Below are 16028 nucleotides of genomic sequence, written 5' to 3'. Positions count from 1 at the left end.
TGTCTATATAAATGCTTCATGTGTGAAATGCATTATAAAAATATCTGTGAGACTTCCTTGCTTTTGGACATTATTCTGAAGATTTTAATGATGTTGTATATGCCAAGAAAGCCAATTTGCTTTAGCATTCCACATAATCATAGACATTTCAGCAGCATTCACTCAGCACTACTTATGTATGTGCTACCCTTTCAGACTGAAGAGCTAAAATTAGGGGCCTTCTAGATTACCCTATTGCAGAGGAGAAACTGGGGATTTCTAGGGAAACTGAACTGCTTTAGTACAGTTAATGAGAAACATGTGCCAAGTCTGACTTTCTTCAACACAGCACATAAACAGAGACAGTTTCACAATTTGGAGCTTTAAAACTCTTTCAATAAATAACCCATTTTAAGAATCCACTTGTTCTTGACCAGAATGTGTCAGTAATTCAGGCACGGTTTTCTTCTCAATGTGGCTTCTGAGCCATTTCCTTCCAGGTGAAACTCTTTGGGTAGAAACTCATATCCACACCAAAACTCAATAGCAAAGCTCATCTGCCTTTGTTTCAGGAAGCAGTGCTGCCATAGTAGGAACTGATGATCTTCCCGACCTAGTGAAGTGTGGTTCTTAAGTCCACCATTTCAGCTCTTGATAGAGTGTGAAAGAAACGTGACTTTTTTTAGATCTTCCAAACTACTCATTGTCACCCTTTCCAATCACTATATCCAGAAAGATGAGCATCCAGAAGTGATGCTTTCTGACAAAATGAACGGAGGATGTTACAGGCAACCACTAGCTATCTGGTAAAGGAACCATGCAAAATTACCATTCTTTGCCCTTGTACTTGAAAAAATAAGTAAGAAATAGCAGATCTTGATCTACACAAATATTTTGTTCTGAGTAGCTTTGGCAGTGGTTGATAAATCAGTTCTGTTATTTTAAATATTATATTGAGTTTATTCTTGAATCTGCCCCCAACTGGTAAAAACCCAGCTTTATTGTTGTACAAATTAATTTGTATACGTCAGTGAAGTTAGCTGAGATTCCTAGGCATTTATGCAAAGAAATCTAGTGATGGTGCAGCATGTAATCCTGGTTTGTCACATAAGGTACAGATACTTTCTTTAGTAAAAGAGACTGGTGTTTTCTTCATAATTTGTGACTGTGTGGTGCATGATATGAGTAACCTTCATTACTACAGCTGAAGGTACGGTGGTTCTGAGGTGTAATTTGGCTTCCTATATTCAAATACCAGAAGGTGGTCTGCTCCCTTGTCCTTGTGTCTCTGTGCTCTCACGCTGAAGTGACTCAATCTCTGGGCCTAATTGACTAGTGCTCGCTTTCAGCTATAATCCCGAGTCCCTCCTCTCTGCGTTATATTTCACAGAATCACAGAATCGTTTCGGTTAGAAAAGACCTTTAAGATCATTGAGTCCAACCGTAAACCTAACGCTACCAAGACCACCACGACACCATGTCCCTAAGGACCACATCTACACGTCTTTTAAATACCTCCAGGGATGGTGACTCAACCGCTTCCCTGGGCAGCCTGTTCCAATGCTTGATTACCCTTTCAGTGAAGTAAAATTTCCCAATATCCAGTCTAAACCTCCCCTGGCGCAACTTGAGGCCATTTCCTCTCGTCCTATCACTTGTTACCTGGGAGAAGAGACCGACCCCCACCTCTCTACAACCTCCTTTCAGGTAGTTGTAGAGAGCAAGAAGGTCTCCCCTCAGCCTCCTTTTCTCCAGGCTAAACAACCCCCGTTCCCTCAGCCGCTCCTCATCAGCCTTGTGCTCTAGACCCTTCACCAGCTTCGTTGCCCTTCTCTGGACACGCTCCAGCCCCTCAATGTCTCTCTTATAGTGAGGGGCCCAAAACTGAACACAGCATTCGAGGTGCGGCCTCACCAGTGCCGAGTACAGGGGCACGATCACTGCCCTAGTCCTGCTGGCCATGCTATTTTTGATACAAGCCAGGATGCCATTGCCTTTCGTGGCCACCTGGGCACACTGCTGGCTCATATTCAGCCGGCTGTCAACCAACACCCCCAGGTCCTTCTCTGCCTGGCAGCTTTCCAGCTGCTCTTCCCCAAGCCTGTAGCGTTGCATGGGGTTGCTGTGGCCCAGGTGCAGGACCTTGCATTTAGCCTTGTTGAACCTCATACAATTGACCTTGGCCCATTGATCCAGCCTGTCCAGGTCCCTCTGTAGAACCTTCCTACCCTCCAGCAGATCAACACTCCCACCCAACTTGGTGTCCTCTGCAAACTTACTGAGGGTGCACTCGATCCCTTCATCCAGATCATTGATGAAGATATTAAACAGAACTGGCCCCAGCACAGAGCCCTGGGGAACACCGCTTGTGACCGGCCGCCAAGTGGATTTAACTCCATTCACCACCACTCTTTGGGCCCAGCCACCCAGCCAGTTCTTAACCCAGCGAAGAGTACACCCGTCCAAGCCATGAGCAGCCAGTTTCTCCAGGAGAATGCTGTGGTGAACCATGTCAAAGGCTTTACTGAAGTCTAGGTAGACAACATCCACAGCCTTCCCCTCATCCATTAGGCGGGTCACCTTGTCATAGAAGGAGATCAGGTTGGTCAAGCAGGACCTGCCTTTCCTGAACCCATGCTGGCTGGGCTTGATCCCTTGGTTATCCTCTACATGCCATGTGATGGCACTCAGGATGATCTGCTCGATCAGCTTCTCCGGTACCGAGGTCAGGCTGACAGGCCTGTAGTTCCCCTGATCCTCCTTCCGGCCCTTCTTGAAGATGGGCATCACATTTGCTCATCTCCAGTCAGCAGGGACCTCCCCAGTTAGCCAGGACTGCTGGTAAATGATGGAAAGGGGCTTGGTGAGCACTTATGCCAGTTCCTTCAGTACTCTCGGGTGGATCTCATCAGGCCCCATAGAGTCGTGAATGTCTAAGTGGTGCAGCAGGTCACTTGCCATTTCCCCCTGGATTATGTGGCTCCATTCTGGTCCCCATCCCTGTCTTCCAACTCGGGGGGCTGGGTACCCAGAGAACGATTGGCCCTGCTATTAAAGACTGAGGCGAAGAAGGCATTAAGTACCTCAGCCTTTTCCTCATCCTTGGTCACTGTGTTCCCTCCCCCATCTGCTAGGGGCTGGAGATTCTCCTTAGCTCTCCTTTTGCTGCTAATGTATTTGAAGAAGTATTTTTTGTTGTCTTTTACAGCAGCAGCCAGATTGAGCTCTAGCTCAGCTTTGGCCCTTCTAATTTTCTCCCTGCACAGCCTTGTTACACCTTTGTAGTCGTCCTGAGGACTCTTGACCCTACCCTGAGCACTAAAGCAAAGCATGATACCATGTCTCCCAGTTGCCGCATGCTTGGTCACTTCCCCATGAAATTTGATTTTCTACTTCCCATCCTTTCTACTGTGTATAGTTATTTTTGTATGTACATGCTTTATTCATACAAGTATGTCTAAGTTCATGTTTTGCTATTTTATTACGCATAATTTCCAAAATTATCCTCAGGAACATAAGATTCTTAAATACAATGGAAAAAGCTTTTGCAATTGCAAGTTTTGCAGTTTCTTGCTGTCCTTATAAAACTGTGATTGACATTGGGGAATAGTAGTTTGTCACAGAGGGATTTGGGACACTATTATAAAACATAGCAAATTTTGGGGTTTTTTGAGGGAAAAATAGCTTGGTCAGTGAAAGGCTTGCCCTGGGCTCATCTACTAGAATCACTGACTATGTGTATCTGGTCTGATAATATGCAGAACACATTTAGGGTGCCTAAACTGCTGAACAGGGGCTTGTTTAGAGGTTATAGTTGTGTGAACGTTTATAGAAAAAAATTCTTCGAAATGCCTCTGGGTTTTTGTGGTAGTATGTTCACGAAAAACAAGTATGCTTAGAAATCCTGAGAATCTGTGATCCAAATGTCAGTGGAAAAGAATTTGCAGAAGTTGGGGCATCTTCCTTACCTTTAAAGGTGATGGCTTAAAACTGTTTTGGGATGTAGAAGGTGCAAAATTTGGACTAGACTTAGCATTAAACAACATGTGACACATCGTATACAATGATACAATACTGCTTATCGGGATGTGGTATTTCCAATAGGAAGCCATAAACCCAGACAGTTGTACTCGCCTCTCCTTCCCATATGCTTACAGTACACGTGAATACCTTTTCATCTTGCCAATTATTTTTCGCACTAGGGGGTTGGCTACTCATCTTCAGTACTTCCTTATTAGTTTATGTGATACTTCAGTTTGTGTTGTCCTCTGTTTTATGTGGCAGCCCGTCATTAAAGATCCCAGCAATTATCACTCTGTACAAGCCTACCAGTCTCTGCTCTATGGCCAAATTGCAGCTGAGCAGTTACAGTCTCCTTAACTGTGAAGTGTGAAGGAACTGGGTGGTGTCAAGCTTTTGCTCTTGTTTGTTCTATCATCATTTTGGAGTACTGTTATGTCTCCCTCAAATGTTGCCACTCTGTATCCAAGGATTCCCTCTTCCTTTGCTAAAAGTATAGAGTAAAACTGAAATTGAATCAACTGCTATGCTAATTTAGCATCCCCTCCTAAGATTTATTGTTGATGGCTTTATGCTATGTATCACATGAAAATAAAGACAAATTTGTATCTCAAATAGCTTATTATGCTCCTTTGTAGATATGATTCATTGGGAAATCTTTATATTCTCACTAAAGTTTTGGTGTCTACCTTTCTCTGGGTTCTGGAAGTTGGCAGGTAAATTTACACACACAAATGGGCCAAGTAAATTACCAGTACAAGCAGAAACGATCTGAAACAACCTGAAATGATCAAAGCCTTTAACTTTACATGCATATAGCTGTGATAAATGTAAACGTATTTTGTGACATAAAGAGATGCAAAAAGAAGGCTTGTTTTATGATACAGGCTGTATCATGCCTTTATCAAAAACCTTTACACGTGTGTTTACTTCCCAGGCAACAGGGCTGTTGCTGGAGGCCATCTGATTAAAAGCCTTCATCCTGCAATTCCCAGTATTAGGATAAATCATAGAATGTTGTTTACATGACTCCTGGTGTTTCATGTCATGTATCCTCATACGCAGATGTTTTTCATCTTTTATTGCTAATGGTGAGTACGTGCTAAAGTTTTCTATGTGTTTTTGTGGCATTTTGTATGTTTAAACTCTACAAATGTAGAATGGGAATAATTATGTATTTTGTCTGAGGGAAATGAAACTCATCCTTGTGATACTTTTTGTTTTGTTTTCTCTGCTTATACAACAGCCTTTTACTGTTCTAGAAAAAGGCAGAAACCTTTCACCAGCTAAACTTTTTGCCTTGCATTCCCAGATTAATAATGCAGGCAGATGATGTATGTCAAGTCACATGAAGGATGACAAGATGACAGAAAATACTGACACAGTGCAGGGTAGAGCTGGTTTGCTGAAGCACCAAGACAAAATGGAAGTGATTTAGCAATAATTCCATACCTCAAGTCCTCTGTGTATTAAAAGGATTCCTTTATCAAGAACTTCAAAGGTAAAAGGCAAGGGGAGTCATATTTTTCAGCTGTTTTAAGTGACTGTAGCTCCATTAGTGACTGGATGAGTGAATGAATGAATGCATGTGGTTAAGTGGTCTGAGTTACTTGAAGATCTGGTTGAGAAGCTCTTTCTAAATGAGTAATAGGGGAAGGATAGGGAAGATAGTTTTGAGAGTGTGTACAAAATTCTGATTTTTCTGCCTCCTCCCCTTATTTGGGAAAGAACTGTAGGCAACTGGTAAGAAGCCCTAGCTGAAAAACTTGATTGAAGAGAAGATTTTTAGAGTTGATTCCCTTCAGAATAGGAAGCAAATGAGAAAACTTCTAACTGTTCTTAAAGGAGGGGGAAAAGACTGATGGCCAATTTAATGTTTTTCTTCAACCTTCACTTACATTACTATATTAGTCAAAACAAAAATCACTCTTCTTCAGGGTAACAGAAGGTTGAAATGAATGCTCAACACTTCTGTAAGTGCCCCCTACCCCCAATATGTTTCTTCTCTCCTAAGTAGTCTTCCAGCAAAACTGACTTGATTTTGTGTAACAGTTTTATTTTTCTTTATCTTTTGACAGAAAATGGCTGCTTTGGGGTGTGTCTATGTGGGGGTGTGTGTGTATGTGGGGTGGTGGTGTTCCATTTTGTTTCCTCCTACCACCATCCAAGTCTAGAAGGAACTGTTTCTGATTATGGCCAGGAACTTCACAGCTGCTGTTCTTCTTCCTAGTGTGTTCAGAATAATTTGTGGAGGGTTTTAACTTCATGCAGTGAAGGAAGAGTGCTTAAACGCTAGAGAAAGATAAAAGAGAAGGTTCTGATACTGTCAGTCTGAATGAATGAATGAACGAACACATGGTTGAGCTTCTCATTGAAATAAATCTCAATGTCCTAAAAAAGGGACAATTCAAAATCTATTTGTTTAAATTCCTGATTCCAAAGAGAAATGTATGTGTTTTATAAATAAGGCTTTGTTACAGAACAGCTGAACTGTCCTTGTGAACTGTTTCTGGCATTCTTGAGAATTTTATTCTAAATTGTGAGCTTTCTTTTCTCTAGGCTGTGAAAAAGAAACAAATGGTATATGAGCAAACCAGCAGCACATCTAGGATGAATCCATAGAGACTAGTAGGCCTAGAGTTAATGGCCTGCAATTCTTCCAAATATATAGTACTCCCAACATGAACTACATTTTAAAAGCACAATCTGATTTTAGTAAATGCTGCAGCACTGTGTGTAGCTGGAAAGGTTGTGTTGTGCTGTGGGATTAGAATTTAGGATTCTCTTGGATTTTGATGTTTTCAAAGCTACTCAATTGCCTTCATTAGCTCTTTCCTTCTTCAGTTACTGGTTGCTTCCACAGCAGCAGGAACAACATGACAGAGACTCTATCCTATTTGCACTACTTGCACTATTTTACTACTTGCACTCTATCAGGTGCAAGTAGTAACCTGATCCTGTCCTTAATCATTAAGATGCTTTATTGTTGCAGTTAATGTGTTTTAATAAAAATCTCCTACTGTAAGTGATATACTATCTAAGATTCTGAGTTACTTTTCTTGTCAGTCCCTTCCTGGGCCCAGGGAGGAGATTGAGGAAGATGGGTTTAAGTATACCTGCAGTATAAAATGCTGCCAGCTGCAACAGATGTGTCTTACACCTGCTAAGTCCTTGCTAGCAAGCTGGCCTGGCACCCTCTGGTTGTAAAGCAGGCAGGAGTACAGTTTGATCACATTCTAATTTCATTTTTACGCAGTCTTGGGGTTTTTGGGAGATGTTTAGTAAGTGAATGTCCTGATCATGCTGAGCGTCCTGTCTTCTTTGCAGAATGAAAGTCTCTGGTATCCAGACTTGTGACATGAAAGAGAAAAATCATATCAATGTAAATGCTTCACATACCCTACATTTGGAAGCAATGTGGATTCTATATGTACATCTTCATAGATATGTACATATGTGCCCAGCTCTCTCTTCCCAGAAGAGTAAGGGGAGAAGTGTTCTGCTCCATAACATTTTTTTTTTTCTTGTTAGGTTTCAAAGTGTTTGTTTGAAAAGGAGTGGTAAAAGTTGAATAGAAAACACCACCGTTTTGAATACAGCTGTAGAAAGTATCATCACTAGATCACACACTTGCTGGAAGGAGGGAGGAAAATGGACGAGACTAAATATGGTTAGGTCTGAGAGAATAATGTGGAAAGGTGGAGGGAAGCACTCACATGTGAAATGGTCTGACTGGTATCTTTGATCATATCATTTGGAAGAAAACATTTTTCATACAGTTTCACACTTCTGGCATTTTCCTCTATCTTAACGGTTCTTAATTCCTCACTGCAAAAGTGAAGTTTCTTATTAGATGGAGTGACTTTTAATTAATGCTTGTCTTTTGTGAAAGCAGCCTGAGGTGTACTGCAAGAACATACCAGGCCCATTCAATTCAGCAGACCTACCGTGTGACCAGCTGCCGCAAGTTTGACTATGGAGTCAAAGTGAAAGGCTTATAATCAATTTAGAAAAGTATATAGCTGGGCAGAGAGAAAAGTGTTTCAGCTTTAATTTTTAGATAGTGATTTGAAGGACAGAGAGAAGATTCATATGAAGGGAACTGATTTTGTTTCCCTCTTCTAAACCTAAAGGAGCCGAGTTTAACACTGTTGAAGGATTTTCTGTGAGATGTTCACGCAGCTCTGGTGGTGACAGTATCTTGGCTTCAGTTCTGAATTTTGTTCTAAATTTAGGATTCCTCTTTGCCTCTCTCTTGGAAATGTAGTTGTTCCCTTCCCTGCTTGGTATCAATAACAGTCTGCCTCCCTTTTAGCATTATTTCTGTACTCAATACTTGCACAGTGTGTGAATCTCTTTATATCTTCTGTGACTATCACCATGTTGCGGACATACATTATTTTTGCTTTCACAGAAGCAATTTACAATAGATGAATAGATGTTGACAGTTCTGGGCAGCCAGAGAAAAGTTGTATCACAACAGACTTAGTTCTGAATCAAAGAAATGTTGTCCTTACTGCCTCCTACCACATTTCCAAAACTGTTTTGTTTGAGTCATCCATGTTTCCTATCTTTTCTTGGCAAAAAGTAAACAAAAATCACACAGAAACCTTTCAGGAGGTCATGCCTGAAGGACAGATTATTATTATTTTTTAATTTCTCTCTTCATTTGGTCTCTTGTTAACCTGTTGCTACAGATTTATACGTAGCTGCATCAGCACTGCTAGCAATCCTGTTGTGTGAAATGGCTCGTCTGCCATCAAAAATGATGAAGAGACAGCAGGCAGCAAGACAATAGATCAGCCAGAATGTCTACAGATGTTTTTAATCTGATCCTGTTATTTACACAGTGTCATAGGTATGCACGTTGTTTTATAGATATATAAAACATGAGAGTTTCCTGTCCCAAGGGGCTTACAACATGCAAGATTGTAAATTAAATCCTGCAAGATTTCTGGTCATACTATTCAGTGCCCAGTGTGCTGCACTTGCTGTAAGCTATACATGGAATATACCCTCTTCTTGCTAGCTGCATAGGTAAGGGGGTGTGTGAGCCGTCACAGGCAGGACGCAGGAACAACCACAAAACCACGGATGAAATGCAAAGAGTAAATTTATTTTTGTTACCTCGTGAACTGGGGGATCCCCAAAGCAGCACCCAGGCAGAGACACACAAGCAGGAATGCAGGCACCGCAGAGCTCGGTCCTTACTAGAGGATCACCGAACCTGCTGTTTTTGCCTGTATTTCAGGGATTTGTGCAGGTGTAATTTACCACTGTGCTTTGATCTTTCCCACAGCAGGGCAGGAATCTCAAGCATGTTCAATAGGGTGCCTTTAAGTCTATCACAGGCCTATGTTATCTAAACACGGATGATCTGCTTGTCCAACACACAAGGCCAAACAACAATTAGTACGATATACGTGTTTTTCGACACCCCAGCTGCAAGTCACTTGATTGTGTTTACAATCCTCCTCACCAATCTTCTGTTATTTTCCCACATTCCATGCCCTTGCTCAAGGAACCATTTCCGCTGGGGCTGGCAAAGCTGGAGGTGTGCATTTGGGCTTGTGGGGTGTAGGGCAGGGTAATTTACAGAGGCACGCAATAAACACATATAGAAAAAGGAATAAATGTATCTCTACAATAATGCTTTGAATCAGGTGTCCCACTCAGCCAGCCACGCACCACCAGTAGATTGTTTCATTTGATGCATTAAGTCCTGGAGATGTTGAATGTCATCCTCCACACTGGCTCATTCATCAGTTATGTTGAAGCAACACATGCCTTCAAAATGGAGCAGTGTTCATGGTGTTGAAGTACGAGATAGTCCACCACCAACAACTGATTTTGTAATATTCCTTGGCGTAAAGCCGTTACCTGCTTGGAAAAAATAACAATGAGGAACATTAATATCAAAAGCACTTAGCATAATTCTGTAATACTGGGGTTGGAACGCCAGTGAAACATGTTGTCAAAAGATCTGCAGCTGTTAATCCTCCCTCAATACAAAAGATGAATTAGTTACAGTAGAGGCCAACCAAATCTAAGTATTTACATGTTGATCTCATGGAAATGTATCCAGGGCACGCGCTTGTAGTACAAGACTACAAAGCAGGACGACGAGCCAACCTGTGATACGGGAGGAAAACAGGAGTGTCATCTCCTTCCAGTAATACATGCGCCGCAGCTCCAGCTCCTTCAGCTGACACCACTTGGGGTCGGATAACCTGATATGTGGTGATTGCCCACACAGATTGGAGAGCTATGGCTTGCGCTTCTTCAGAGTGAACGTCAACGTGATGTTGGGTTCACGACACCGGTCGCACTGTCCCGATGCCATCTCCTCTAGATACGGCACAGCTGTTCGTCCGAGATACCCGGAATACAGGAACTGGAGAATCTGGTATCAACAGCAGAGGTAAGAGGAGAGGAGAAGTTAGGGTGCAGAACCACACGGCACTCCCACGGCTTATTATATGAATCTGCCCATCTAGACTAATTGGTTGCGGCCCCGCCCCTCCCCTCGCGCCGGCCTTTGCTGCGCCACACGCAGGAGCGATATGGCGGCCCCCCATGGAGGGCACGGTGGAGGACTGGGTGGCATGGCCTGGCTGGAAGTGGCAGGAGGCTCTCCGAAAATCCGGGGCCACCTGCGGCCGCACCACCACCTAGCACCAGAGCCCCACAGCGGAGAAGCGTAAAGCCCCTGGCCCTGCCCCGGCTGGGGCTGCAGGCGGGAGCAGCGGCTCGGCAAGCAGGAGGCCGAGCCCGAGGGGAAGGCGCAGGGTCTGGCCACTCAGCTGGAGGAGCGGGTGGGCACGGAGCTGGTGGTTGGGCCAGGGATGGTTGGCTTTTTTGCGTAGGCGCTAACTTTTGCCATCAGCAAAACATTTCTGATGTTGTAATCCCGTTTATTTCTGGTCGTGGGACACCGGCTTGTAGAAGATCATTCCACATTTGTTTCCTCATCACCCATGCTTTAACTCCTTTCAGTTTTGCCAGCTTTCCTTTATCCACCACCCAGGCAGTCCCGAAATTACAGCCCCCATTTCCCTCAAGGTATTTGCTAATGCACCTGCATTACCCGTATCATAGAATCATAGAATCACTAAGGTTGGAAAAGACCTCTAAGATCATCTAGTCCAACTGTCAACCCAACACCTCCATGCCTACTAAACCATGTCCCAAAATTTGTCACTGCTGGTATAACGAAGGGTTTTAGTGAGGCAGGCGCTCCTCTCAAAAACTGCATTTTCATACTTCTTGTTACTGCTACCCTGTCTGGATTGGATCCCGTAACCAACGCATGGCCATCGCTGTTCCCAAAACGTTCCCAGGCACAGCAGAGTCAGAGGATCAGCAGTACAGCAAGCAGCAAAAGCAAAAAGCAGCCACTAACAAGCCCTAGACTCTAATATACAGTATGGCAAGCAAGCCCCATGGCAAGCACAGGAGCCTGCCAATTAATAGCTAAACAGCAATAACAGCTATAAATTCGATCTAGCATATTCCAATCAAACCTGTTGTTATCTTGAGCCCTTCAAGCCCCACATTCGGTGCCAAAAAGGACTGTTGTGGTTTAATCCCAGCCGGCAACTAAGCACCACACAGCTGCTCGCTCTCCCCCCCCGCCCCCTCTATTTCTTAGCAATACGCGCTGTCAACCATTCTACAGTATCTTGCAGCCCGTGGCACCACTCTGCTTGAGTAGTAATTACTTCCTGTGTGATCACCTTTGCATCTTGTAAAGTCCCGACTTCCCTTTCCAATTCTCTCATTTTACTCTGTAATGCAACAACTTCACGGTCAAGAGCTCTAAGACTGGTCACTAATAACTATCCCAATCTCGCCGCTAACTTGCGAGAAGAATCCGATGCCACTTTCCATGGCAATCTGTGTGTAGCCGTTTCAGTTGTCTGGGGGGTAACCACTGCCCCGACATCTATTTCAGGCCGTGCTTCCAGCAGAGCCCACATAGCCAGGAAAGTGGCCATGGGGGTCCAGTGCTTGGTACCAGGCCATCCCGGAATACGGGAAGTCACCGTCATGGCGTCCCCAGTCCCTGACTTTTTTGCCAGCCATGGCATGGCTGTTCCTGGATCCTGCTGACTATGCCAGATGTGCGAGCCAGCACAGGCAGGACGCAAGAACAACCACAAAACCACGGATGAAATGCAAAGAGTAAATTTATTTTTGTGACCTCGTGAACTGGGGGATCCCCAAAGCAGCACCCGGGCAGAGACACACAAGCAGGAATGCAGGCACCGCAGAGCTCGGTCCTTACTAGAGGATCACCGAACCTGCTGGTTTTGCCTGTATTTCAGGGATTTGTGCAGGTGTAATTTACCACTGTGCTTTGATCTTTCCCACAGCAGGGCAGGAATCTCAAGCATGTTCAATAGGGTGCCTTTAAGTCTATCACAGGCCTATGTTATCTAAAGACGGATGATCTGCTTGTCCAACACACAAGGCCAAACAACAATTAGTACGATATATGTGTTTTTTGACACCCCAGCTGCAAGTCACTTGATTGTGTTTACAATCCTCCTCGCCAATCTTCTGTTATTTTCCCACAGGGTGAGAAACATGTTTAAGTGATGTGCAGTCAATAGTGAGTGAGAGAACTGGTAATGGATCTTCAGGGCTTTTAACACTGATTTAAACCTACCTCAGGTCAGCAAGACCAGTGCTCTTATTTAGGCCCGAACCATACTTTGTTAAACAAGAGGACTTTCAGAGGTCCCAAGCATGCATAGTGCTCAGTGAAGACAAGGTATGTGTGTGTCTGTGTTAGTAAACTGTGTGCTGTAGAGTGGTCCAAATGCAGCAGTCTTATTTCCGTGCTTATTTCACTCAGCTGTACAAGGAATCATTCCTTATAATCTTGGTCAGTCTAGAGAAACATGGATCTAGGTAACAGGCACTGAGAGTAACTGGATGCATTTTTGCTACAGCCAAAACATCAATACTTAAGAATAATTAAGGAGCTTTTAAGCTGACTCATTCAGCTCAAAATCGTATGGATAATGTCTCCATAAAAGTCCAAAATCAGGATGACATTGTATAGGTCAAAATCCTCCATGTCTGAATGCACTTGCATGTTGCTGACTTAGCAAGATCCTCTTTAGCTTTCTAAATTCATCACATGTTCTTTTCTTTCTGCATATGACCCGAGCTTGCATAGCTTATTGCATGTTTTTACAGACTTTTACAGGTTGAATTTAGAGAATTTTTTCAGAGAGTTCCAATGTATGAACAGAGTTGGGTTTTGGTTTTGTAAAGTTAGTTGCTGTAGCAGAGCTTGGAAACACGCTTAGCTTTTCTGTTTCAACTGTGTATGCACGTGTCTTCATGTTGAGCAGTGCAGGGTGAATTTAAAAACTGTGGAGGAGAAGGAAACAATTAAATAGTTTCCTTACTAATGAAAAAAGATGATCATTGCAGAAGCCTCTTCATAAGTCTGTTTTAAGGTTGCAAAGTTATAAAACAATTATATGCTTTTGCTAGCATTTTACAGCTACTGTTCTGGTAGAATATGTCTGATGAAAATTTGTGGACTTTGCACTGTTGTCTTCCCACTTTGTGCCATTAAATATTGGCTGGAAAGTTTGACTGTGAAATTTATTCTTCCTTTAATATAAAGCAAGTTGTATGTTAGTAGTGCAATCTGAGAAGCAGTTTTATGGCCTCTAATACTTGGTTAAGAAGTTCTTGATTCCCAACAGATAAGGATAATTTTTCTAGTCCTGAATTCTGAACCTAGGAAGTGATAGTGTTGACCTCATTAGCTTCCTTCAAGCACAATTCCCATTTTTCCACACTACTTAGGAGTGATTTATGTTCTTCAAAATGTCTCTATATGATATAGACCTTGAATTTTTTTCAGTTATTTTTGATTTGTGGGGTCATAAAAATTGTTGCCTGATAGCTTTGACTATTAAATACCTCCCCTTGCCTCGCCTTCAATTCAATTTTCCTTCTCCCCTGTTATTCCTCATTTTTAGATTCAAAGACAACTTTAGGACAGAGGGAAAGGCATTCCAAGAGAAAGAAATCTGGAAGTTGGAGGCTCAGAAAAGAGTTAAGTGGGGGGTTTCCTTGCTATAAAATTATTGGGCAGAAGCCAGGCGCATGAGAGCTCAAGAAGAGGAATTGCAGAAATTGTTTCTCTGTGTGTTGCAGTCTGGGGGAGGAAAGACAAGTGGAGCTAAAACAGGGCACGACTCCAGGGAAGGGAGCCTTTTATGACAGCTTTCTGGGAGAGTGGAAACGAGGAGAAAAGATGGCCAGAAGAATGTGCATGAAACATGTTTGTTTTACTTAGCTCAGGCTGCTTCTTAAAAATTTTAAACTAGGTTAATTAGCACTTGCAAAATGCTGCTCTAATATGCTGAATTGCTTCCTGTCTTTGGGCTAGTTCATTCAGAATTAGCCAGTTCCAGGCTGGGATTGTCAAGTTTCGAGCCTTGACTGAGAAACTGAGTTAATAGGCTCATACCCATTTAAAACACCTCTGTGCCCCCCATCCGAAACTCAGTGCACTTCCCACTTTCGCTTCCTCATTTCACATGACAACAAGTACAGTGAAAAGTGGCAAGGATACTCAGAGATGTGGAATGACTTCCACACAAAACCCAGCTGATTAACGCTGGGAAAAACATGATTGTGAAGAGGACATGACAGAAGACTGTAAAATCCTGGGTGGCACGGAAAAGGTGGCTAAGAAACAAGTAACCACACTTTCTCAGAATGCAAGGATTTGGGGAGCCTCAAATGATCAGGTGGCAGACTGGAGACGTACAAGAAAGGCAGCAGTTCTGGGGAAATCTGTGCTATCCAGTAATATGAATGCCTGAAGTATGCTTGCGTTCAGAAATGATGAGACAAATGAAAGCCCATGAGGGCCTTCTGAACGCAGATGTCCTCTGTGGCTCAGAAAGTTCCTGCAAAACAGAGGAATATGCTGGTGTAGTATCACTTCATGCTTGCCCTGCTCTTGTGTTCTTTCTCCACATATCTGCCACTGGCTGTTGTTGCAGAAAGTCTGGCTCAGTGTGGCCATTCATGTGGAACAGCAGGTCATATGCAGTAAATATAATATGAAATAACCACTTTGGGACAGTATAGATTTACTTTTAGAATCTCTTAAGGTGTAAATACTTTGGACGCTATTTGAATTCAGTTGAATAGCAAAGTGGTTTTGCCTCTTTTTCTCATAGCTTTCCTGCTTTTAAGCTGTAAGAGAGTAATTACTAAAATCTAAGGCTATTCAGACAAAATATCATTTCTGAAAAGAAGGTTATGCATGAAAATCTGCATGGTACACATGTTTGATTTGATGTCTAAGTAAGTTTCAAATATGTATCCAAATGTTAAGATGCTGGCAGAGATTCAAACAAGCTAATATCAAAACTTCAGCTGTTGCTTCAACACACTGGGTATGTATTTTGCCTAATTCATGTTTAGTTCTAACAGTGGCAAGCTGTGTTACCCTGAAATCTAAATGTAGAGCAGTTGCAGGAAAAGCTGTAGTCTTTTTGTTCTGGAGTCTCCCTCACAGCTGACGTTTTGTTGTTCAAGAACCGGCAGACATAGTTACTGCGAGGGTTCTGGACTCCTTAGAAAGTTCAACTTCTTCTTCTTTTTCTTTTTAAAATCTTGTTCTTTGGCTTTACATCCGTAAGTTTTGAGCATAAAATAGGGCCATTGAGTATGTTTTCACCTCGGACCTGATTTTTTGTTGACATAGACAGTTTACTATACACTGAAGTACTTGACTCTGCCCATGTTTATATTCTGAGATTGGACTCAGATAAAAGTTGTTTCTGCAAATGTAAATCATGATGGTCACACTATGTAACTTTACCCACTTAATTTCAGGGGTTACCTTTCTCTTTAGGCTGGTGGAGAGAGAGACTCCTGCAGAACTTTGTGCTGTGAACCATCTTTCAGAGGAGATTCTGTGGCGTGGGACTGTACTCTAGGAAGTGTCTCACCTACTCTAACTTTCAGCATTTTATTTTAAT

The 16028-nt window shown here is 42.8% G+C and overlaps 1 protein-coding gene across 3 annotated transcripts in view; it reads left to right on the top strand.

The window, feature by feature from the left end:
- Positions 1-16028, top strand: part of JADE1 (jade family PHD finger 1) — a 106126-nt gene that overhangs the window by 1796 nt on the left and 88302 nt on the right. The window contains exon 1 of one of the 3 annotated variants that reach the window (XM_075501086.1): positions 5481-5500. The exons of 1 other annotated variant lie outside the window; for it this stretch is intronic. Coding sequence is in view for 1 of the 2 variants with exons in the window: in XM_075501075.1 (XP_075357190.1) it covers positions 10336-10420 (85 nt within the window). In the remaining variant the exon portion in view is untranslated. Of the gene's footprint in view, positions 1-5480; positions 5501-10315; positions 10421-16028 lie in introns of those variants that run through there. One more of the 3 variants, XM_075501075.1, reaches the window with a different exon arrangement.

Source organism: Mycteria americana, chromosome 4, assembly GCF_035582795.1.
Source record: "Mycteria americana isolate JAX WOST 10 ecotype Jacksonville Zoo and Gardens chromosome 4, USCA_MyAme_1.0, whole genome shotgun sequence".
In the NCBI taxonomy this organism is placed as follows: Eukaryota; Metazoa; Chordata; class Aves; order Ciconiiformes; family Ciconiidae; genus Mycteria; species Mycteria americana.
Note: the sequence above shows the minus strand (reverse complement) of the source record. Positions and strands in the feature narration are given on the sequence as shown.